The 23687-nt window shown below is 40.3% G+C and overlaps 1 protein-coding gene across 4 annotated transcripts; it reads left to right on the top strand.

Annotated features, from left to right (window-relative positions):
• Positions 1 to 201: 201 nt before the first annotated feature.
• Positions 202 to 23272, top strand: LOC106095271 (uncharacterized). 4 transcript variants are annotated; one of them, XM_059367587.1, is made up of 10 exons: positions 202 to 980; positions 6875 to 6994; positions 7494 to 7574; positions 14342 to 14450; positions 14609 to 14732; positions 17971 to 18106; positions 18419 to 18475; positions 19004 to 19268; positions 19334 to 19794; positions 23005 to 23272. In XM_059367587.1, the coding sequence occupies exons 1-10, from the start codon at positions 386 to 388 to the stop codon at positions 23121 to 23123; spliced, it is 2067 nt and encodes a 688-aa protein (XP_059223570.1). In that variant the 5' UTR covers positions 202 to 385; the 3' UTR covers positions 23124 to 23272. The 4 variants fall into 4 exon arrangements, with proteins under 4 accessions (XP_059223570.1, XP_059223572.1, XP_059223571.1 ...); XM_059367589.1 differs by lacking the exon at positions 7494 to 7574; XM_059367588.1 differs by lacking the exon at positions 18419 to 18475.
• The last annotated feature ends 415 nt before the right edge of the window (positions 23273 to 23687 follow it).

Here is a 23687-nt window from a genome sequence, read left to right as displayed (position 1 = left end):
GTTTTATTAAAAATGCATTTACTTTCTTTTAAAAAATCCGCAATTACTTTTTGGGCAACCCAATATATATTTCTTTGGTTTCGTTACACCCTTATATATTATTTTCTTTCCTTTCTGCACAATCTATTGAAGTCATATATTTTCCTCAACTTTTGTTTATTTATTTATTTTCTTTTTCGATTTTTTTTTTTGCAGGTTGAAGAACTCACTCGATAGCGCATCAACAAAACTAAAATCCAAAGTATCTGCTTTGCAACTTTTTCAAACGCAAACCCCCCCTTGGGCGACGACCAAGTCAAGGTTGAATCCTTCTTAACAATCCAACAAACAAATAGGCAGCCAACATTCAGCAAATCCCCAACACCAATAAAAGTTCACTCACATTATGTCAACCAGAAATCAGCCCCATCCTCAAATGGCACCACCACCACCCCCCAAGCCATTGAAATCACAAACATATGCAAATGGCAACGGCAACGGCAATCTAAACGCCAATGGCAATTTGGTGAATGGTAGTGCCATCAGTAATGGCAATAATCCTACATTCGGTTTGTCAGCCCATGATACGAATGCGAGCATTCAGAAGTTAAACGGACGCAGTCCTTGTCACACGCCACCGCGCACCGATCGAGAGCAGGTCGTTATGACGCCCAAAGGTAAAACGGCCAATAGTACGGTCATTCTCATCGAACGTAAATTGGTGGATGAGGTTAGTGAACGCACTCATGTGGCTGGTGGCGATCACACAGGTATCATTATCAACAAGGATACGGTGGCGGGACAAAAATCACAGACCACACCGGCCCAATTATCGCTAGAGTTTCGTGTGTTCTTGGTCAGTGCCAATTCGGGAAAACATTCACAGGAATCTAGAACACTGAGATTTTGGTTTCGCGATTGGTTGAAGAATGAAGAGAATCAAGCACACATTGCCCAGGACTTTTTCAAGGAATTGGTTAGTCCCAAGGATTTCCCCAGAGGTAAGTGAATGAAATAAAGAAGATAGATTAAATGTGATCCGACCTAGTCCTGGCTTAGGTGTGATACCAAAAGAAACTAAAACTTATGGTGAATGAGTCCCAGCATAGGTTTGGCGCAATTTGCAGCATTTTGAATAGACTCAGCTAGACGATTTAGATTCAATGTGATAGCCAATCCACTTTGGTGGAACACCAACCCAACACCTTTTTGACATAGCTTTAATGTCAGTTTGTAGAACAGTCTCACTCGGACAATTGAAACGCAATGTTTTAGCTAAAACCCATGGCAGCCGGTTGCTAGTACCGGATTGACCCGATGGATTCCTTCATCGGAAAAGGCTGCCGCCTCAGTGTACAACACTGCTACAACAACAACAACAAAACCCTTGGTGTTTCTTACAGCAGGGACGTAGCCATGGGGGGGCTGGGGGCTATCGGGCCCGAGCCCACCCCAAAATTCCTATTTTTCGAATGTTAGCGCTTGTTATTGTTATGTTATCCAGTAGGACACCCAAAAGCCCCACCCCCCCGCCCCCCCAAAAAAAATTCTTGCTACGTCCCTAACTTTGAGTACTCGATATCCTTAGATTTTGTGGGTTACAAAGTGCCTTTGCCAATATTGCTGATAACATTTTGAGTATTTTTTGTGGAAATTTTTAACCCTCACTGAAGAGGTCCTCTTTGGTCCCTTCTTCTAAAAAGTGCTAAAAATTCCTTTAGAATGACATGGTGGCAGATCAAAATGTTCAACGAAAATTTGCGTTATCAAATTCTACTTTAGGTCCCTGAATATAACCAAAACCTATCTTTGAAGCCAGAAAACATTAAACAATGAAAATCCATTTAAAGGGGAATTCCCCTAATTTTGAGTAATTTTCTATGTATTGGGCTTAGCAACCTCCTCCATAACCTTACATTTTATTGTTTGGTACATTTTAACCCTCAAGGAACTCATTGAAGTGGTCTTTTTGGTCCTTAACTTACACAATTGCTAAAACATCCTTTAAAATGATATGATAGCAGATTGAAGTATTCTACGAAAATGTTGGCCATAAAATTTCACTATAGGTCTCTGAATACACCTTAACCCAAAACTTCACTTCAAGGCCAGAAATCAATAAAAATTGAAAACACATTTTAAGGGGGATTTCCCCACTTTTGGGAATTTTAGGTGTAAAGTATCTTTGGCACTATTGCTAAAAACAATGCGAGATATATTTATTTGAAACATTTTAACCCGCAAGGGACTCATTGAAGAGGTCCTTTTAGTCCTTATTGTTGGTCTAAGAAAAATAAGTAAAAGCATGCTAATTTCGGCCGGGCCGAATCTTGGGAACCCACCACCATGGATTCTGCTAAAAATTTATGCAAAATAGTCTGTCAAACCAGCAAAAACTAAAGCCTCTAAGAACCGAAAAAAATGACAGCTTCTAGGAACCGAACAAGGATGATTATAGGATGGTTATAGATTGATTCGGGTCGCATTTGGCATAGTTATTGGAAGTCATAACAGAACACCGCATGCAAAATTTCAACAAAATCGAAGAAAAATTGTGGCTTGTAACGACTCAAGAAGTCAAATCGGGAGATGGGTTTATATGGGAGCTATATCAGTTTATAGACCGATTTGGACCGCACTTAACACAGTTGTTGAAGGTCATAACGGAACACTCAGCCAAATCGGACAAAAATTTCGGCTTCCAGGGGCTCGAGAAGTCAAATCGGGAGATGTGTGTTTATGGGAGGTATATCAGGTTATAGACCGATTTGGATGTTACTTGTCACAGTTGTTGACAGTATATAACGGAACACCACATCCAAAATTTCATCCCAATTGGACGAAAATTGCGGCTTTCAGGGGCTCAAGAAATCAAATCGGCTTGTATGGAAAGTATATCCGGTTCTCCACCGATTTAGCCCGTACTGAGCACAGCTGTTGAGGTCATAAAGGAACACCACATGCAAAATTTCAGCCAAATCGGAAAAAATTGCGGCTTCCAAGGGCTTAGGGATTCAAAACGAGAGATCGGTTCATATGGGAGCTACATCAGGTAATAGAACGAACCGTACTTGGCACAGCTGTTGAAAGTCATAACTCAACACTTAATGCAAAATTTCAGCCAAATCGGACAAAAATTGCGGCTGCCAGAGACTAGAAGTCAAATCGGGGGATCGGTTTATATGGGAGCTATGTCTAAATCTGAACCGATATGGCCCATTTGCAATCCCCAACGACCTACATTAATATTAAGTATCTGTGCAAAACTTCAAGCGGCTAGCTTTATGCGTTCGACCACTATCCTGATTTTGACAGACGGACGGACGGACATGGCTAAATCGGCTTAGAACGTCGAGGCGATCAAGAATTCAAATACTTTATGGGGTCTTAGACGTATATTTTAAGGTATTACAAACGGAATGACTAGATTAGTATGGTGGTGGGTATAAAAAATGGTTGCAGCCACAAGAGCACCATTTGACAACAACAACCCTAGGAGGGCTATAAGGCTGAGCTGAGCAAATACAAGAAGGAACAGTAAAAGGCTCTGAACAAATCCTAGATTGGAATCTCCAGTTCCGTAGAGTATAAATACATTTAATACACCTGCAAGAGAGCCATTGGCTAAAGTTGGGGGTTTAGACCGCGCGTCATGCATTGGGTATATACTGCAGTTGTCACATCTATAATGCTATATGGTGCTGTGGTCTGGTGGACGGTGCTTCAAAAATCCACCTACTGTTCAATACTCAACCAGATCCAAAGCATCACAGCCGCACTGAGGACGACACCATCTGATGCACTGAATTTAATGCTACGTCTAATGCCTCTGGACATTGGGGCTAGACAAATTGCTGCGACCACTGCCGTGAGGTTAAGGGAGCTTTCTCTTTGGTCATGTGGCGGTACCGGACACTATGTTATCCTTGATAAAATATCCGATGTTCCAGGCAGTGTGGATTACATCCTACCTGAGCCGCTTTTTGATAAAAAGTACTGTGCCACTATTCCTGATAGCACCGATTGGAACTACGATATCCCTGGTAATAGAAGTTACGAAGACTTCTACACGGATGGTTTCAAACTAGACAACCAGGTGGGCTTTGTTGTGTACTCAAAAAATCTAGAACTGGTCATATGGAAAAGGTTACCAGACCACTGCAGTGTGTATCAAGCGGAGATCCTTGCAATTAAGGAAGTGGTGGAATGACTCAGATTTAATGTCATAACGACGATTGGCATAAATATCTTCTCAGACAGCCAGGCAGCCATTAAATCCTTGGAGAGCGTATTTCTGAACACAAAAAACTGCCCTAGACTGTCGCAGATCTCTCAACGAGATGGCTGAACAATTCAAAATTCACCTGTTCTGGATGCCGGGTCACAGAAAAATCCCAGGGAATTTTAAAGCGAATGAGCTTGCGAGGCTAGGAACTACCCTACACATTCCAGGGAGACTGGATTCTGGGGGTATGCCTCTAGCGACATGAAAGCTAAGTCTTTAGGTCCAGGCCCGAAGGACAACGAATGATAGATGGTCGCAAAGAGGGGGCTGTGAACATTCCAAAACTATTTGGCCTAATCCAGACTTGAAGAGATCTTTCGCTTTGATGTCATTGGCTAGAACAGACGTCTTAGTCATTGTTTCCGTCATGACAGGGCTCTCTCTAATCGGAAAACATGCTGACAGGCTGAAGGTTGCCAGCAACGACTTTTGCAGAAGCTGTGAGGACATATCGAAAAAGAAAAGACTATAGAACACCTTTTGTGTGTCTATTCCGCACTAGCAGTCAGAAGGAGTTCCACCTTAGGTTCTCATTTCTTTGAGAACCTATCTGATTTAGCGGATGTGAACTTTCGCAATCTTTTGGGTTTTTTAAAGCGATCTGAATGGTTCAACGGTAGGAACTAGAAGGCATCTTACTTCTGCTGTCCCTGTGGTATCACAATGGACGAAAACGTCTAAGTGAGTCTGATGGCAGACTGCCACTTAAACCTAACCTAACCTAAAGGTGATAAGTACAGACCAAATTTGTCCATTACCTGATATGGTTAGGTTAGTTTAAAAAGAGGATGCGGATATTAATTCGCCCAATTTTTTCCGCTTTGGCTGAAATTTATTATTATTACTTAAAACCGAGCTCTCGATTTGACTTCTTAAACCTATAGAGGGCGCTATTTTTTTCGATTTAGCTGAAATTTTGCAAGTGGTGCTTTATTATGACTTTCAACATTCGTAGCGGATTTGGTCTGAATTGGCCCATAACCTGATATAGCTCCCATATAAACATCTCTCACGATTTGACTTGTTGAGCCTCTAGAGGGCGCAATTTTTAGCCGATTTGGCTGACATTTTGCACGTGGTATTTTGTTATGACTTCCAACAACTATGTCAGATATGGTCCAAATTGGTTCATATCCAGATATAGCTCCCATATAAACCTATCTCCCGATTGGACTTCTTGAACCTCTAGAGGGCTCAATTTGTATCCAATTGGGCTGACATTTTGCACTTGATGTTTTATTCTGACTTCCACTACCTGTGCGAGATTTGGTTCAAATTGGTCCATAACTGGATATAGCTCCCATATAAACCGATCTCCCGATTTGACTTCTTGAACCCCTAGAGAGCGCAATTCCTTTCCGATTTGGCTTAAATTTTGCAGGTGGCAATTTTATTACAAATTTCAAAATCTGTGTCAGATATGGTCCAAATTGGTTCATAACCAGTTATAGCTCCCATATAAACCTATCTCCCGATTTGATTTCTTCAGCCTCTAGAGGGCGCAATTTTTATCGGATTCGGCTGAAATTTTAAACATAGGGCTTTATTATGACTTCCAAAATTTGTGGCGGTTTTGGTTTAAATTGGTCCACAACCTGATATAGCTGTCATATAAAACTCTACCACGATTTGATTTCTCGAGTCTCTAGAGGGCGCAATTTTTATCCGATCAATATTTTTTTCTGACTTCCACTAACTGTGCCAGATTTGGTTCAAATTGGTTCATAACCGGATATGGCTCCCATATAAACCGATCTCCCGATTTGACTTCTTGGGCCTCTAGAGGGCGCAATTTTTATTCGATTTGGCTGAAATTTTGCAAGTGGTGCTTTGTTATGACTTCCAATAACTTTGTTAGATATGGTCCAAATTGGTTCATAACCAGATATAGCTCCCATATAAACCGATCTCGCGATTTGACTTCTTGAGCCTCTAGAGGGCGCAATTTTTATTCGATTTGGCTGAAATTTTGCAAGTGGCGCTTTGTTATGACTTCCAACAACTTTGTCAGATATGGTCCAAATTGGTTCACAACCAGTTATAGCTTTCATATAAACCGATCTCCCGATTTGACTTCTTGGGCCTCTAGAGGGCGCAATTTTTATCCAATTGGGCTGACATTTTGCACGTGATGTTTTATTCTGACTTCCACTAACTGTGCCAGATTTGGTTCAAATTGGTTCATAACTTGATATAGCTCCCATATAAACCGATCTCCTGATTTGACTTTTTTTGGCCTCTAGAGGGCGCAATTTTTATTCGATTTGTTTGAAATTTTGCAAGTGGTGCTTTGTTATGACTTCCAATAACTTTGTCAAATTTGGTCCAAATTGGTTCATAACCAGATATAGCTCCCATATAAACCGATCTCTCGATTTGACTTCTTGAGCCTCTAGAGGGCGCTATTCCTTTCCGATTTGGCTTAAATTTTGCTGGTTGCATTTTATTATAAATTCCAAAATCTTTGTCAGATATGGTCCAAATTGGTTCATAACCAGATATAGCTCCCACATAAACCGATCTTCCGATTTTACTTCTTTAACCTCCAGTTTTTTTTTTTCTTTGTTTTTATTACCCATTTTTCATTGTTTTCCTTTTCTCTTTTTACAGACTATGTGGGTTTTATCAAGAAGATCATGAAGCTCATGCAGAAGGGTTACGATGAAATTCAATCGCTGGAAATAGAATTACGCATACTCGAAGAAACCGCAGAGCCACCATCCAGGCCACGTAAGTATAACAAAGCCAAATGGTTGTGGGCATTACCCAGCAAACTTAATTAGCAGCAGCAAATAAGACAAAATATCGTTGACTTATTTGTTGCTCCACCCTGTTTGTATTCCTAATATTATATTTATTCCTCATATTTAGTTTGGCTAGATCACATTTTTAAATAACGTATCTTTTCTTTAATATCACCTTAAAACAAAAATCTATCTTCGAAAAAAAAAAAACTCCTATCTACCTACGTCTCTGCCACAACATTGTCTAAAAACTTTGTTTCTTCATTCACCCACACATGAAAATGCCATCTTGCGCGCTTCGTTTGCGTCGTTTTGCGGATGTCTACGAAATTGATTGACTGTGCATCCACTATTTTGGCCCACTCCCGACTATCATCTATCTTCCATTCTATTCAAAATTTTATTCTTCCAACTTCCACTGTTTTGGATGACGGTTTTTGGTTTTGCTACTCCACCACCACCACCACCACTCTACAAATTATCAGCTCGTGATGGTTACATTATTTATTGTTATGGTGATTGCAATCGCAAATTCGAGGAGGCCCTCTTGGCCCAACAGCAAACAGGTGATGGCGATGAAATAATGAAGGCAATATGGCTTGAAATCTACCAAGAGCAACTAACAACGAGGAAATGATATCAATAATCATAATAACCCAACAAACCAAACAAAACAAAAAAACACACACACTCACAAAAATTAATAATAAAAAAAAAATGGAAAGAAAATCAGAGAAAAATAGACAAAACTAGTAACAGCCATGCGTCTAAACCTCCATTCTCCACCTTCCTCGTTCTATGCATTCAACTTAACAATTGAGGCCATAAACCAAAAACCCCAAACTACTCAAAAAAAGAACAGAACTGAATCTCGTTTGTTGGTGATTTTGTTTTAAGCTCTGCAATGCATCCATAACTATTCACCATCCACCATTCACCATCACCCTTTAAATTCACCTCCCTTACCCAACTAAAAACCAACCCAAAATTGTTACATTTTCCTCATGAACCATCTGATGAGCACCTGAAAATCTGTTTTTTTTTTTTTTTTTTGTTATAAAACTTTTTTGTTTACAAAAAGTTTTTGTAAAAAATCTCTTTGAATAAAATAAAACGAAAACTGTCTTGTTGATTTTAATGGTTGACATAGGCATAGGGTCAAGATGTCACTTGATGAACTTGAAATCTTTACATAATAATCTACCGTTGAACCATCCATCCCAATCGCTTTAAAAAGCCCAACAACCTGCGAACGTTCAGACAGGTTCTCAAAGAAATGAGAACCTAAAGTGGAACTCCTTCTGACTGTCAGTGCAGGATACAAACACAGAAGGTGTTCTATAGTCTCTTCTTCGATGTTCTACAGCTTCTGCTGGCAATCTTCATTCTGTCAGCATGTTTTCCGATTAGACAGTACCCTGTCAAGACGGACGCAATGACTGAGACGTCTGTTCTAGCCAGTGACAGCAAAGCAATTGACCTCTTCAAGTCTAGATTAGGCCACATTGTTCTGGAATGCTCACAGCCCCCTCATTGTGACCATCTATCAGTCGTTGTCCTTCAGGCCCGATCCTAAAGACTTAGCTTTTATGTCGCTAGAGGCATACCCCCAGAATCCAGTCTCCCTGGAATGTGTAGGGTAGTTGCTAGTCTCGCAAGCTCGTCCGCTTTCACAATTTACTGGGATATCTCTGTGGCCCAGCACCCAGAACAGGTGAATTTTGAACTGTTCAGTCATATCGTTAAGAGATCTGCGAAAGTCTAGGGCGGTTTTTTCTGTCCAGAAATACACTTTCCAGGGATTTAATGGCTGTCTGGCTGTCTGAACAAATATTTATGCCAATCGTCGTTATGACATTAAATCTGAGTCATTCCACCACTTCCTTCATTGCAAGAATCTCCGCTTGATACACACTGCTGTGGTCGGGTAACCTTTTCGATATGACCAGTTCTAGATCTTTAGAGTACACAACAAAGCCCACGTGGTCATCTCGTTTGGAACCATCCGTATAGGAGTCTATGTAGCTTCTATCACCAGGGACATCATAGTTCCAATCGGTTCTGTCAGAAATAGGTTAGGTTAGGTTGAAAAGAGAGAGCAGATATTAATCTGTTCCTAGCCATTATAGACATACACCTATGCCAGTAATCGGATTGTTCAGCGCTCTAAAAACTTAGAAGTAACATCGAAAAAGAAGATCTAAGTTAGGAATTCCGTGCTACTTACAAAATCCTTCATTGTTTTTAACACCACTCCCCTAAGTTGGATCATGTCTGATATTATGTCTCCACCTAAGTGCCAGTATCTGTTAGACGCACAAGCCGAGCAATGACAAAAGATATGCTCCAACGTCTCCTCAGCTTCCCCACATGCCCTACACATGCTATCACTTGTCGCGCCGATACTACATAAGTGAGCTCGTAGTCCTATGTGTCCTATCATGATACCAATAGCTAAGCTGCCCTACTTCTTTCTTCCTTTCAGTAAAGGCCTCGTCTTCTCACGATCTGGATCACCCCATAGGATTTTCGCCGTCCTACCGACCGTTTCGCTGTTCCACAGGGTTGCATGCGCACTCATCGCTCTCGCCAAGAACTGGGTCTACGTCGACCCGAAATGCTTTGGGTTAACCAAGTTTATTGACGGCAGTCCTTTGGCCTTCACCGTCAAATCGTTTACCCTTTCATTCCCCCTTACTCCCTTATGGCCCGGTACCCAAACGATGCGGATTTTGCCATCCTCACAGAAGGCGTTAATCTCCTTCTTACACTGCAAGACTGTTCGTGACCTTGCGTCCTGGTTGTTATTGCCCTTATGGTAATTTTACTGTCCTTAAAGATGTTCACACTCGACGTCCTCGCGTTAGCACCACACCACTTCACGCATTCCGTGATCTCCCGTATCTCCGCCTGCAGGACCGTATTATGGTCAGGCAATCTACAACAGATCTCAGTCCCTGGGTTCTCAATGTAAACCCCCAGGCCCACTCTGTCCTCTAGCTTTGATCCATCCGTGTAACATGATCTTCCAGATGGCAATATTAGGGTTGCGTCAATCCAAAAGTGTGCCGCTGGCAGCAGTGCCTCGTACTCGACCTCAAGGTTCATCTCAGGTATCCGATCGGAAACTTGTTCCCTTCCTTCCAGGTTTTCTATCGTCGCCTCCATTATACAGCGATGGTATGAGCTGCCCCTATCCTCAATTTATTCTCCCATTCACCTATCAGGAATAGTGGTACTTTATTTTTTATTAAAAAGCGGCTCAGGCAGGGTGTAATCCACACTGCCTGGAACATCGGATATTGTATCAAAAATAAGACAGTTTCCGTAGCCGCCACATGACGGAAGAGAAAGATCCCTTAGCCTTACGACAGTAGTCGCAGGAATTTGTCTAGCCAAAATGTTCAGAGGCATTAGATGTAGCATTTAATTCAGTGCAGCAAATGGTGTCGTCCTCGGTGCGGCTGTGATGCACGAGCAAGCCATTCTTTGGATCCGGTAAAGTATAGAGCAGTAGGTGGACTTTTGAAGCGCCGTCCACCGGACCACAACACCATATATATATATAATAGGTCTGACAACTGCAGTATATACCCAGTGCATGACGCGAGGTCTATTCAGCCAACTTTTACCAATGACATTATTGCAGATGTATAGGCCAAAAATTGCCTGTTCTACCCTTTCCAAAGTGATGGATTTGAAGTTCAATTTCCTGTCCAGTACAAACAAGCCATGCTTTGATCCGGTTGACTATTGAACAGTGGGTGGACTTTTGAAGTGCCGTCCACCAGACCACAACACCATATAGCATTATAGGTCTGACAACTTCAGTATACACCCAATGCATGACGCGCGGTCTAAACCCCCACCTTTTGCCAATGGCTCTATTGCAGGTGTATAGGCCAACAATTGCCTGCCCTTTCCTTTCCAAAATGTTAGATTTTAAGTTCAATTTCCTGTCCAGCACAAACAAGTAATCCTTTGGATCCGGTTAAGTATTGAACAGTAGGTGGACTTTTGAAGCGCCGTCCACCAGACCACAACACCATATAGCATTATAGATCTGACAACTGCAGCATATACCCAATGCATGACGCGCGGTCTAAACTCACAACTTTTGCCAATGGCTCTATTGCAGGTGTATAGGCCAACAATTGCCTGTCCTGCCCTTTCCAAAATGTTGGATTTCAAGTTCAATTTCCTGCCCAGCACAAAGAAGCCATCCTTAGGACCCGTTTCACTATTCAACAGTAGGTGGACTTTTGAAGTGCCGTCCACCAGACCACAGCACCATATAGCATAATAGGTCTGACAACTGCAGTATATACCCAGGGCATGACGCGCTCTCTATTCTTTCAACTTTTGCCATTGGCTCTCTTGCAGGTGTATAGGCAAGAGTTGTCTGTCTTGTCCTTTCCCAAATTTGGATTTAAAGTTCAATTTCCTGTCCAGCAAACTTGTACGCAACCTGCATCTCCTGCTGAAAAGAACTACTTCTGTCTTGCACGCATTTACGTCTAGGCCACTTTAGGTAGCCCACTTCGCTGTTGCACGTAGAGCTTCCTGAAGTATATCTCTTAGAGAGCTGGGAAACTTTCCTCTAACTGCAATTTATTCGTCTTCAGCATACGCGACCACTTTTACACCTTTATCTTCCAGAGACAATAATATATTGTTAATGGCTATATTTCAAAGTAGAGAAGACAGTATACCTCCTTGAGGTGTTCCTCTGCTGACCCATCTTTGTAGATCCACAGATCCCAAACCTGCCGTAATGCATCTTTTAGTAAAGAAGTCAATAATAAACTTTTTTACGGTAGAGTTGATGCCTAGAAACTCCAACTCCTTCACCATTGCACATTCCTTGACAGCAAGAGAACCCTCTATGTAGTCGACTAGATCGTGGAGGGCTATTTCTACTATATACATGTTGCAGCCGAGACAGGCGATCTCCAGGGATCTTTGCCCTAAGATATGTTTCTATCAATCTCTCAAGAGTTTTCAGCGTAACGTATGACAGATGAATAGGACGAAAATCTTTCCTCTTCGTGTGGTAAGGTTTTTCTGCTTTCGTAATGAAAATGACCTTGTGTCCCTCCCGCAGGCATATGTGACATGCTGATACAAGCAGAGTATATCTCCCTAAGCCAAGGAACCAATCGATCAGACAAAATGTAAATTTTGCCCATGAACATTCAACTGAGCAACAGGGGCATATTAATGACATATTAATGACATATAAATGACATATTAATGACATATTAATGACACATTAATGAGTGCAGTCCGATTCAATTTTGAGTTCAATGATAAGGTGCCTCTTTTTTATAGCCAAGTCCAAACGGCGTGCCGTAGTGCGACAACTCTTTGGAGAGACATTTTTACATGGCATAGCACCTTACAATTGTTGCCAGCACTAGGAGGGGAAAACCACCGCTGAAAAAATTTTCCGTTGGTCTCGCCAGGATTCGAACCCATGCATTCAGCGCCATAGGCGGACATGCAATGTATCAGACACAGCTTGTAATTCAACGGGTGATACATCATCAGGGCCTGGTGACTTAAAGTAATCGGAACATCTTATCGCCCAAAGGATTTTCGGTTCAGACACAATTTCCATAATAACCGCCGACGAATGCATACCAGTGACAACCTCTTCTGGCGCCACATTGTCCGTTGAAGAATTTCCCGGAAAATGTGTATCAACGAGTAGTTCTAGAGTTTTCTCACTAGACATTGTCCATACATTCCACCGTAATAGGTCTAGAGGGCAGAATCTTCCTTAGTCTAGAGGCCTCAGATGCATTCACCACGGAGCTGCAGAATTCCAACTAGGATTTGTTCTGAGCCTTTCTCAGCTCGCTCATATATTTTCTTAGCTCGCGAAGGGATTTTTCAACCAGGCGTTAGGCGGACATGCATACCTCTGCGCCACGGTGGCCTTTTTCCACCTAACAAAAGATTCAAGACAGCTTTCAAAACCCCCTAACATCTTCTCACCTCAGTAACGCAATAAACAGGCAATACGATTTTCCTTAATGCATCCTCATCTCTCATCACATCCTTCCGTGCCTTCTTATAACCAACCCTAATGCATTGCGTTGGCTGTTTATGTTTCTGTCTAATAGAAGAGTGTGTCTTTTTCGAGTTTTTAGCAACTTTTTGTACCATTTGTTGTGTGTCCTGCATGAGAAGCTAAACCTACCAACACCCAGCAAACATTCAATCTAAAACTTCATGGCAAAGCTCTGGGAAGGCTATCTTTTGTATGTTTTATGTGTTTCATATGAGCACATTTGTTATAGCTCTCAAGGAAATCATTACCTCCATAAAATGTACATTTGAAGATAATAGCAGTGAAGAATAACAAAACGGGCGAAAAAAGAGCATTTAACAGCTAAGAATGCTTGAGGATATAATAACCAACACCTCCACCCCCTAAAAACCCCAGACTCAACAAAGGATGGAATGATATGTCAGAACACTAACCTTCTATGTGTACCATCAAAAAAAAACGCTTACATGGTTACGCTCCTTATTAAAAAAAATCAGCTTTAAAAACTGAAAATGCCAAAATGTTGACGTTGTGGTTTATGATGATCTGTCTGTCTGTCTGTCTGTCAGTCCTTACTTCTTTCTTCCTTTCTGTACATATGGTTTTCAATTTAGAATATCTATCTACATCGTTTAACAGGTAAACCCACTAAGGTTATGTCATTCGAACGCAAGGTTCTTGCTAGTTCTCTTGGTTTGAGCTTAAGGTGCCATTAGACGATAAGACATGTCACATGAGCTGTCACTTTCTGTATTCATCAGACTTGTCTTATATACGTCGAATACGTAAAGAGCGCGCTCTAATCGGCAAGAATGGTCATATGTATTGCACTTCTTTTTATAAGTTTAAGTTGCATATTTATTCCAAAGTCAATTTGTTTAATTAAATTTTTCGTACGTATCACACGATGTGTACAATTTTGAGAGCTGCTATAATTAAAATTACATATGACATGTCTTATCGTCTAATGGCAGCTTTAATGTGTAAGCATCAAGCCATTCTTTGGTTGTATTAGTGCCATAGCCTTCTTGGGTTTGCCTCTTAATATTTGCATATGAATATTCCATTTAATATAATTCTAACTGCTGCTATAACCTTGAAATGCCCTTTTAACAACAGCAACAACAATAACGGCATATAATACCAAAAAAAAAAATCCATTTTGTTTTGTTATGATTGTCTTAATGTTAATTTAAATCAATTACATATGGTAGATTTTCTCTTATTAATTCGCCTTTTGTTTCTCTTTCTCTCTCTCTCTCTCTTTCGCTCTAACAGTGTCCATGGATGAAAGCCAATTTGAATCTCCACCCTTGACACAGGAAAAAGTACTCGAACTCATTGAGCAAGCCTATCCCAATCCCATTACACCCGAAGATTTGGCAAAGTAAGTTTTGTACATGTGTATGTATGTGTGTGTGTGAGAGAATATTATGGCTTGCTGCCGCTGCATTTGCGTGTATGCGGCCACTTATGATTTGTTGAATTTAAATGAATTTTAATTGTGTATTTTTTTTTTCATTATTTTTATGCGAAATTCTTCAGAGACTATGGCTGGGAGGAACAAGATGTTATTATGGTCTTTATGTCATTGAAGGAAAGGGGTCTGATTAAATCTATGGAATATAATTCATACACCAGAATTCATCATGAGGATAAAGAGATTAAGGTAAGTCGAATGATTGATGATTGAACCTATGAGAACCACTCAACGGTTCAAACTATTTTTCTGTAACTTGTATAAGGGCATTATTTTTGGAAGAAAAATTTAAGCCACTCAAGGATAGCTAAGATAGTGGTATCCATTAAGCGGTTGATGATCGGCGTCTGTTTCCGGTGGAGTGGCAGATCTGGAGCCCAGGAGTAGGCTTAAAATGGACTCCAAACAGCCAACAGCTGCGATGGTGGTATTAGCATCTTGTCTGCTACTGAAACCTCGACTGGTGGAGAAGCTGCTACAGGCTCCACTGGCCGACAGACAACTCGTCAGCAGGGTCTTTTGACTAAGACACCTGGGTCAAGTTTTAAGGACAAGGCTGAACCTATTCTACTTTCGCATACCCATAGTTTGCCTAGGCCATCGGCCTTCCCTGGGAAACCAAGACGCTCTTTAAGAGTTTGGATTAATAGAAGACGCATCGCTCTCGGATTTATTGAGAGGCTTGTTGCGAATGATCCTAAGACTCTCACCAATAGGGAAAGAAACTCCCTAAATTGGGCTCGGGGATTCGCTGCACAGGCTACCCCTAGATGGCTACACGCCTAGATTTGAAAACTACACCGCAGTCAGCCAAAAGGTTGGGGTCACCTGCAGAGCATCGCATGCCTAAAAGAAATAGGGCGAACAATAGTAAGATGGGTCCATGAACCTTTGCTAATGTCGCTAGGGACAATTTGGTGATGGCTGTTGTCGATATGGGAGAAGAACAGGGCTGCATATCTAGAAATAATTGGAGTGCTATATGGTGTTGTGGTCTGGCGGACGGCGCTTCAAATGTCCACCTACTCTTCAATACTTAACCAGATCCAAAGGATGGCTTGTTTGTGCATCACAGCCGCACTGAGGATGACACCATCTGATGCACTGAATTTAATGCCTCTGAACATTAAGGCCAGACAAATTGCTGCGACCACTGCCGTGAGGCTAAGGGAGCTTTCTCCTTGGTCATGTGGCGGCTACGAGCACTGCGTTATCCTTGATACAATGTTCGATGATCCAGGCAGTCTGGATTACTTTCTACCTGAGCCGCTTTTTGATAAAAATTTCTGTACCACTATTCCTGATAGCATCGATTGGAACTACTATATCCCTGGTATTAGAAGTTACATAGACTTCTATACGGATGGTTCCAAACTAGACGACCAGGTGGGCTTTGGGGTGTACTCTAAAAATTTATCGTTCTATCGGTGTACTCTAAAAATTTATCGTGTGTATCAAGCGGAGATCCTTGCAATTAAGGAAGTGGTGGAATTGCTAAGATATAATCTCATCACGACGATTGGCATAAATATCTTCTCAGACAGCCATTAAATTCGTGGATAACGTATTTCTGAACACAAAAACTGCCCTCGACTGTCGCAGACCTCTTAGCGAGATGGGTGAACAGTTTAAAATCCACCTATTCTGGTTGCCGGGCCACAGAGGTATTCCAGGGAATTGTAAAGTGGACGAGATTGCTAGACAAAAAAACTACCCTACACATTCCTGGGATACTGGAATGCTACTAGCGACATGTAAGCTAAGTTTTCAGGACAGGCCCGAGGGACAACGAATAATAGGTTGCCCAAAAAGTAATTGCGGATTTTTCATATAGTCGGCGTTGACAAATTTTTTCACAGCTTGTGACTCTGTAATTGCATTCTTTCTTCTGTCAGTTATCAGCTGTTACTTTTAGCTTGCTTTAGAAAAAAAGTGTAAAAAAAGTATATTTGATTAAAGTTCATTCTAAGTTTTATTAAAAATGCATTTACTTTCTTTTAAAAAATCCGCAATTACTTTTTGGGCAACCCAATTTATGGTCATAAAGAGGGGGCTGTGAGCATTCCAAAACTATGTGGCCTAATCTAGACTTAAAGAGATCTACCGCTTTGCTGTCACTGGCTAGAACAGACAGTCATGTCCGTCATGGCAAGTCACTGTCTAATTGGAAAATATGCTGACAGATTGCAGATTGCCAGCAACGACTTTTACAGAAGCTGTGAGAATATCGGTGGAAGAAGAAGATACAATAAAACACCTTTTGTGTATGTGTCCCGCACTAGCAGTCAGAAGGAGTTCGCCTTAAGGTTCTCATTTCTTTGCGAAACTGGCTGATTTAGCGGATGTGAACATTTGCAAGTTGTTGGGCTTTTTAAAGCGATCCGAATCGTTCAGTGGTAGGAACTAGAAGGCATCTTCCTTCTTCTGTTCCTGAGGTATAACAATGGACGAAAACATCTAAGTGGGTCTGATGGTACCCTCCCACTTAAACCTAACCTAGTAATGATGTAGGTCGTTGGGGTTTGCAAATGGGCCACATCGGTTCAGATCTAGATATGGCTCCCATATAAACTGATCTCCCAATTTGACTTCTTCAGTCTCTGGAAGCCGCAATTTTTGTCCGATTTGGCTAACATTTTGCAGGTAGTAATTTGTTATGACTTCTAACAACTGCGCCAAATACGGTCCGAATCGGTCTATAACCTGATATAGCTCCCATACAAACAAATCTCCCGATTTGACTTTTTGAGTCCTTACAAGCCGAAATTTGTGTCCGATTTGGTCTACATTTTGCATGTGGTGTTCTGTTACGACTTTCAACAACTATGCCAAATACGGTTTGAATCGGTCTATAACCTGATAGACATCCCGATTAGACATCTTGACCCTTCCAAGTCGCAAATTTTTGTCCGATTTGGCTGAAATTTTGTTTTAGTGTTCTGTTATAAGTTCTAATAACTGTGCCAAGTACGGTCCGAATCGGTCTATAACCTGATATAGCTCCCATATAAACCGATCCCCCGATTTGACTTTTTTAATCCTCACAAGCCGAAATTTGTGTCCGATTTGGCTGAAATTTTGTTGCATGCCGTGTTCTGTTACGACTTTCAACAACTGTGCCAATTACGGTCCAAATCGGTCTATAACTTGATATAGCTCCCATGTAAATCGGTCTCTCGATCATGCTTGCTCGGTTCCTGGGAAGCTTTAATTTTTGCAGATTTTACATAAGTTTGGTATGTAGAATAAATTTATGCCCTTTAACTAAATTTATTTTGTATAAATTTTTAGCAGAATCCGTGTTGGTGATTCGGCCCGGCCAATCTTAGCACGCTTTTACTTCTTTTACATAAAATTTTCTTTATTTTTGCTTTATTTTACATGATAGTTTACTAATGCTTCTTAAAATCCATTTTTTTTCGTACAGGTTGTCAAACAGATGCCCACCATTGCCTCTAATAAACAGCCCACCATAGCTATCATCACAGCCCAGTATTGTGAGAAATTGGCCATCGATGCCATGTTGGAGAATAAGGAAACTTTTGTACGCTACACCACAGTAGGTAAGTGTGGAACACAGATTGCCTTTGATAAACAATGGATATGAGGCTATATGTACAGTCATATACCTCATGAAATAAGAGATTTTACAAAGACAGCATAGCATCTGTATAAAAAAATGCCTGTACCAAAATAGTTTTGCATACAATTTTTTCAAATGCTAACATGGACTAATTTTTTTCAAATTTCTTTTATTCTATATACTCTATACACCACCAAAAAAAAACTACTACTACCACCATATACCCCCCTGGTCCTACAACAAATTCATTACAAACTACTTCTCCCCCCGCCCCCTCAAAAACAATTAACAGACACTCTTAAAAAAGATTCCAATCTAACGAATTCTCTGAAAAAGAAAAGACGTGTTGGTAAGAAACAAAAACAAAACCAAAGCCCATCATGCAAATACAGATGTCTTTAATGTCCTGTCAATACAAGTTATTTAAGCTTTTTATGTTGTAGCCCCCCCTCACCCCACACCAAGTGAACTGTATTTAATGATTTAAACGTTTACATGTAATCGGTATTGGGTTCTCTCTCACACACACACACACACATAAAAAATAATCGTTGTGTTGTACTCGTACAAGTATTGGGGAAATAATTGAATTTTTTTTTATGCACTCACAAGCACTTACCCCCACTCACATACCACCTTAACAAAACACCTTTAATGTATATTTTTGTTGTTGTCCTAGCACCATTTTTACCAACCATTTCATGCAATCATGGGAAATATTTGACCATAACCCAATGTTTTTTTTTCTTATCTACCATTGTAAGGCACCATTTTGTTTAACTATCTCCCGCTCACCATAAACGTTGCAATTAAACCCCACTTCTATATGCATGCTATGTAAACTTTTGCTAATTTGTCTTTCCCAAACACATTTCAGGTGAATCGAATGTCTATACTTTGGGCAATATTGGAGCTCATCGCATTGTCAGCACAAAATTGCCTTCGGTGGGCAGTACGCGTGAGGCTATGACTGCCACTGGCAATACCACGACACGCCTTTTGGGCACCTTCCAGAATGTGGACTATGTGTTTGTGGTGGGCGTGGCTGGTGGTGTGCCCCATTATACCGATTACAAGAAACATGTGCGTTTAGGCGATGTGGTCATCTCATACGTGGACAAGCAGAGGGCCCTAACCAATGGGTAAGCAGGAAGAAATCCAACTTTGTTGTATTGTTTTGCAAAAGTTTTTTTTTTCGATTTTTCAGCTCTGAAAAGCCCTATGTCTATGTCTACAAAAGTGGTGACGATGTCAAAACCTATTTCCCCATAAATGATTCTCTACAACAGATAGCCGAAAGCTTGCAAGCCAATATGGAGATTAAACGTCCCTGGGAAACCTATCTGCAGGAGGGTTTGCATTTGCTACAACAAAAAACCGAAAGTGATTTCAATCGTCCCGCTGCTAATTCCGATAAACTGTTCATGAGCATTGGCAACAATGAGGTCATTGAGGTGTCCCATCCCATAGGGGCGGATAGTGTGGATGGCATACCCAAGTCCCGCTTGCATTTGGGCCCCATAGGTTCGGGCCGCGACTTGGTGCGTAACGATGATCTGCGTATACAGTTTGCCAAGAAGTATGGTCTCTTGGCCACCGATTTGGAAATGAGTTCGGTGTTGGACAGTATTATCGGCAATTGTCGGGAAAGTTTTATTTTAGTGAAAGGTAAGAGAGAAAAAAAAGCAAAACAAGTAAAAATGCGTTAAGTTCGTCCCTGCCGAACTTTGGATACCCACCATCACGGGTATATATGTAAACCATCTTTCGTCATAATCCGGTGAAAAATGTATGATTAATGCCCCCATAGCAGCTATACCGAAAAATGGTCCGACCAAATTCGTACAAGTCATTGTTCAATTTTGTAGAACAAACTATTGGGCTTTTTGGTAGCCATATACAAATATAGACCGATCTGAACCATATACGACAGGGATGTGTTAAATTTCACCGAAATCGGATTATTAATGTGCGTTTTATGGGGCCCAAACCTTAAATCTAAATTAAATGGACCGATCGGGGCCAAATTGAAGAAGGATGTCCAGCGGCCTAACATAACTCACTGTCCCAAATTTCGGCGCCGTCGGACAATAAATGTGCCTTTTATGGGCCAAGACCATAAATCGAGAGATCGGCCTATATGGCAGCTATATCCAAATATGGAGCGATCGAGGCCAAATTGAAGAAGCATGTCCTGCGGCCTAACACAACTCACTGTCCCAAATTTCGGCGGCATCGGACAATAAATGCGCCTTTTATGGACCTTAAATCGAGAGATCGGTCTATATGGCAGCTATATCCAAAGTTGGACTGATCTGCTCCATATTGCAGAAAGATATCGAGGGGCCTAACATAACTCACTGTGCCAAATTTCGGCGTCATCGGACAATAAATGTGCCTTTTATGGGTCCGAAACCTTAAATCGAGAAATCGGTCTATATGGCAGCTATATCCAAATCTGGATCGATCTGGACTAAATTGAAGTAGGATGCCGAAGGGCTTAACATAACTCACTGTCCCAAATTTCGTCGTCATCGGACAATAAATGTGCCTTTTATGAGTCCAAAACTTAAAATCGAGAAATCGGTCTATATGGCAGCTATATCCAAATCGGGACCAATCTGGACCAAATTGAAGAAGGATATCGATATCGGCCTAACACAACTCACTGTCCAAAATGTTAACTAGATCGGACAATAAATGTGCCTTTTATGGGCCCAAGTCTTTAAATCGAGAGATCGGTCTATACGTCAGTTATATACAAATCTGGACCGACCTGAGCCAAATTGAAGATGAATATAGAAGGGCCTAACACAACTCACTGTCCTAAATTTCGGCGATATCGCACAATAAATGTGCCTTTTATGGGCCCGAGACTTTAAATCGAGAAATCGGTTTATATGGCCTATATCCAAATCTGGACCGATCTGGACCAAATTGAAGAAGGATATCGAAAGGCCTAACACAACTCACTGTTCCAAATTTCAGCGACATCGGACAATAAATGCGCCTTTTATGCGCCCCAGATCTTAAATAGAGAGATCGGTCTACATCTGGACCGATCTAGACCAACTGTGCTAAGTATGGTTCAAATCGGTTTATAACCTGATATAGCTGCCATATAAACCGATCTCCCGATTTGACTTCTTGAGCTTCTGGAAGCCGCAATTTTTATCCGATTTGTCTGAAATTTTGATTGCCGTGCTCTGTGACGACTTTCAACAACTGTGCCAAATACGGTTCAAATCGGTCAAGAAGATGATATAGCTGCCATATAAACCGATAACCCGATTTGACTTCTTGAGCCCTTGGGAGCCTCAATTTTTATCCGATTTGGCTGAAATTTTGCATATGGTGTTCTGTTATGACTCTCAACAACTGTGCCAAGTACGGTCCATGTCGGTCTATAACCAGATATAGCTCCCATATTTTAGCAGATACCATGGTAGTGGGTTACCAAGATTCGGCCCGGCCGAACTTAGCACGCTTTTGCTTGTTATACCCTAGACCACTACTGTGGTACAGGGTATTATAACTTAGTGCATTTGTTTGTAACACCCAAAGAGAGAGAGAGAGGAAGATAGATAGACCCATTGATAAGTATACCGATCGACTCAGAATAACTTTCTGATTCGATTTAGCTATGTCGTTCTGTCTGCCTGTCCGTCTGTCTATCTGTCCGTCTGTCTGTCTGTCCGTCCGTCTGTCTGTCCATCTGTCTGTCCATGTTAATTTGTGTACAAACTACAGGTCGCAATTTTCATCCGATCGTCTTCAAATTTAGTATGGGAATGTTTTTCGGCCTAGAGACAAAGCCTATTGAAATTGGAGAAAATCGGTTCAGATTTGGATATAGCTCCCATATATATGTTCGTCTGATTTGCAGAAATACAGGATTTAAATGGTCATTTGTAAAGTGATATTCTCGAAATTTGGCAGGAAGGATTTTCTTATGACTCTCGATATTAGTGGTGAATTTCACAGAAATCGGTTTAGATTTGGATATAGACTCATATATATGTTCATCCGATTTGCAGTAATACAGCAATAAAATGATCATTTGTTAACCAATTCTCTCGAAATTTGGCAGGAAGAATTTTTAATTGACTCTCGATATTACTGGCGAATTTCATAGAAATCGGTTGAGATTTGGATATAGCTCTCATATATATATTCATCCGATATGGAGTAATACAGCAATAAAATGATCATTTGTTAACCGATTCTCTCGAAATTTTGTAGGCAGGATTTTCTTATGACTCTCGTTGTTAATGGTGAATTTCATAGAAATCGGTTCAGATTTGGATATAGCTCTCATATATATGTTTGTTTGATTTGCAGTAATACAGCAATAAAATGATCATTTGTTAACCGATTCTCTCGAAATTTTGTAGGCAGGATTTTCTTATGACTCTCGTTGTTAATGGTGAGATTTGGATATAGCTCTCATATATATGTTTGTTTGATTTGCAGTAATAAGCAATAAAATGGTCATTTGTTAACCGAAATTTGCCAGGAAGGATTTTCTTATGACTCTTGATGTTAGTGGTGAATTTCATAGAAATCGGTTCAGATTTGGATATAGCTCCCATATATATGTTCGTCCGATTTGCAGTAATACAGCAATAAAATGATCGTTTGTTTACCGATTCTATCGAAATTTGGCAGGAAGAATTTTCTTATGACTCTCGATATTAGTGGTGAATTTCATAGAAATCGGTTCAGATTTGGATATAGCTCTCAAGTCGGCACCGCCCGACTTTTGCCTTTCCTTACTGGTTTTTTGAATGAAAATGTCCAAATTTTATTGGTTTTTGTAAAATTTGAACCACATGTTTATTTGAGCTAATTTCCGTATGCCTTTTTTTTCACTTGCAGGCATTTCGGATTACAAAGATGGCACCACAACCCGCAAATGGCAAAATTACGCCTCTCTGGCTGCTGCCTCGGTGGTTAAGTCAATTATTTGTGGCATGGATGCACCCACAAATGTTTAAGCTGCATTGTTTATTGTTGTAATTTAGTATAGTTTATCAAAAAAAAAATCAAACAAACAAAAATAGAATACATGATAAACAGTTTTTTATTCTCTATAAAAAATAAAAACTAAAATAAATTTTTTTACCATCACATTATTCATATACGCAAAATAACGAAACTACATTTCATATGAAATTTCAAACAATCATCACCTAAGATTTTTTTTATACTCTTTATGAATTACAGATTTTTATTCTTATGAATAAAGCAAAGTTTTTTTTTGTTATGCATTTTTGTAATATGTATTATATTTCCATGTTGTTACGTGTTGTTTTTATTTTTGCAATTTTTCGTTTTATACATAAAAATTTAAAAAAATAGAAAAAAAAATCCCTCTCATACAATTAAAAACAGTCGATAATAACAACAACAACAACAAACAATCAAAGATTCAATGTAAATAGTTTAATATACATTTTATACTCTATGCCTATATATTATAAAATCATTACTCTTAAATTAAATTATTTTATAATCGATTACATTATAAACGAATAAAAAAAAAATAATAAAATAGTATA

This window comes from Stomoxys calcitrans, chromosome 4 (genome assembly GCF_963082655.1).
Source record: "Stomoxys calcitrans chromosome 4, idStoCalc2.1, whole genome shotgun sequence".
NCBI classification, from domain to species: Eukaryota; Metazoa; Arthropoda; class Insecta; order Diptera; family Muscidae; genus Stomoxys; species Stomoxys calcitrans.
The sequence above is the reverse complement of the archived record's forward strand: the minus strand, read 5'-3'. Positions and strand labels throughout refer to the sequence as shown.

Coding starts and splice junctions, on each gene's coding strand:
- LOC106095271 (XM_059367587.1), top strand. CDS start 386: ATGTCAACCAGAAATCAGCCCCATCCTCAAATGGCACCACCACCACCC. Junction 7,575..14,341: donor CTTGGCCCAACAGCAAACAG/GTGATGGCGATG, acceptor TCGCTCTAACAG/TGTCCATGGATGAAAGCCAA. Junction 19,269..19,333: donor CAGAGGGCCCTAACCAATGG/GTAAGCAGGAAG, acceptor TCGATTTTTCAG/CTCTGAAAAGCCCTATGTCT.